The sequence below is a fragment of the Enhydra lutris genome, unplaced genomic scaffold, assembly GCF_002288905.1.
Source record: "Enhydra lutris kenyoni isolate GAN:26980312 unplaced genomic scaffold, ASM228890v2 scaffoldscaffold4185, whole genome shotgun sequence".
NCBI lineage: Eukaryota > Metazoa > Chordata > Mammalia > Carnivora > Mustelidae > Enhydra > Enhydra lutris.
Window position 1 is genome coordinate 1 of NW_019158269.1, and position 1,813 is coordinate 1,813.

At 63.8% G+C, this 1,813-nt stretch overlaps 1 protein-coding gene across 1 annotated transcript; it reads left to right on the forward strand.

The window, feature by feature from the left end:
• Window positions 1–37: 37 nt before the first annotated feature.
• On the forward strand, window positions 38–1,781 carry LOC111140581 (pleckstrin homology domain-containing family H member 3-like; the record flags this gene model as incomplete). The annotated part of the gene is made up of 4 exons (XM_022492791.1): window positions 38–325; window positions 882–1,089; window positions 1,302–1,429; window positions 1,649–1,781. Coding segments are annotated over exons 1-4 (687 nt in total), but the record flags the coding sequence as incomplete, so codon positions are not given.
• Window positions 1,782–1,813: the final 32 nt, after the last annotated feature.

Consider the following 1,813-nt stretch of genomic DNA (forward strand, 5'->3'; position numbering starts at 1 on the left):
CCCCCACCCTCCCCGCAGGTCCGGGCTACGCACCCTTGCGCGAGGAGGCGGTGCGGCTGTTCCTGGCGCTGCAGGCGCTGGAGGGGGCGCGGCGCCCCGGGCCCCTGATGCAGGGTGTGCTCCAAACCTGCCGGGACCTGCCCGCGCTCCGCGACGAGCTCTTCCTGCAGCTGGCTAAGCAGACCTCGGGCCCCGCAGGCCCTCCCGGGCCCCCAGCTACCCAAGACCCTGCGGCCCTTCGGTACTGGCAGCTCCTCACCTGTATGAGCTGCACCTTCCGGCCGGGGGGAGCTGTCCGCGGGCACCTTCTGGGGCATCTGGAGAGGTGAGAGGGGAGGGCTGGGGTAAGGACAAGGCAAGGGAGCTGCAGGCCCGGGAGAGAATGGCAGGCCTTGCCAAACTGGCGGTTGGAGAACTTAGACCCAGAGAGAGAAAGAGACTTGAACGCTGCTAATATGCTCAGGGTCTTTGTGGGAATTACGAGATCAAATCCCACTTTCCGGCAGAAGGATTGCAAAAGGCGCCCCCCTTGAGGCAGAGGAATTGCTAAGGGCTGCTTTTCCTCTGGGCTGAGGCAGTCTAGCCAGCGCTTCTAAGTTGCAGAGCGGAATGGGGCTGGATTTTGGATTTCAGCGCAGAAGATCATGGAGAGACTTTGGCAAGCGGGAGGACGCGGTTAGGAGAGAGCTGTAGGAGCCTTAGAAAGTAATTGAGCTCCACGCAGTGCTCCAAGGGTAGAGAGCGGGTCGTTAGGTCCAAGCAACTTAGAGTTGGAGGGGTGGGAATCCGTGAGAGGAAAGAAACGATACAACAAGAAGGCGAGAGGGATGGGGAGAAGGAAAGCTCTCTGAGCACTAACCCTCGGGTTTTCTCTAACCCAGGACGGAGCAGGCGCTCCCGGACACGGAACTGGCGGAGTACGCGCGCTTCATCAGGAAAGCGCTGGGCCGGACGCGCGGCCGCGAGCTGGTGCCTTCGCTGGCAGAGATTTCGGCGCTGAGCCAACGGCAGGAGCTCTTATGCACCGTGCACTGTCCCGGGGCTGGTGCCTGTCCTGTGGCCATAGACTCCCACACCACGGCGGGCGAGGTACGGCCAGAAAAGACCCCTGAAACCTCAACCCGTCCTCCCAGCTTCCCATGCCCGGCCGTCCTGGTGCCTGGGCCCTAGGTTTGCCCACGTCTAAGATCCATCATTTGCGTAAGGCGTGTGTGTGGCGGGACCGGGAGACCTGAAAGAGTTCGCCAGTTGGCAAGACCCCAGCGCGGTGTGATTTCCCCCTCATGCCTCCTCCCCTCCAGGTTGCTCGAGAGCTGGTGGGACGGCTGGGCTTGGCCCGGAGCCGCAACGCTTTCGCGCTGTATGAGCAGCGAGGGGCCCAGGAGCGAGCCCTGGCCGGGGGTACTCTCGTGGCCGACGTGCTCACCAGGTTTGAGAAGTAAATGTCCAGCCCCAGCCCCGCTCTCCGGTAACCCATCTGCACAGAGGGGCCCTGACCGCGGGCGGTTCGCTGTCAGATTTCCAGGCGTCCCAAACGTCTGGCCCCGCCCCCAGCATGGCCCCGCTCCCCCCACCCCCGCCCGCCGTGGCGGACGCCTTGGAGGGGGTCTCTCTTCTGCGTGGCATCGAGTCCTCCTCTCTTCTGCAGTTTGGCGGTGGAGGAAGCCGGGCTGGACGACTCCCCGGACTCTGGTTGGAGACTGTGTCTGCGTCTTCACGGGCCCCTGCACCCTGAGGGTCTGTCCCCAGACGGTCACGAACTGCCTTTCCTCTTTGAGCAGGTGAGCATCTCCAGCGTTCACTGCCCCCCCCC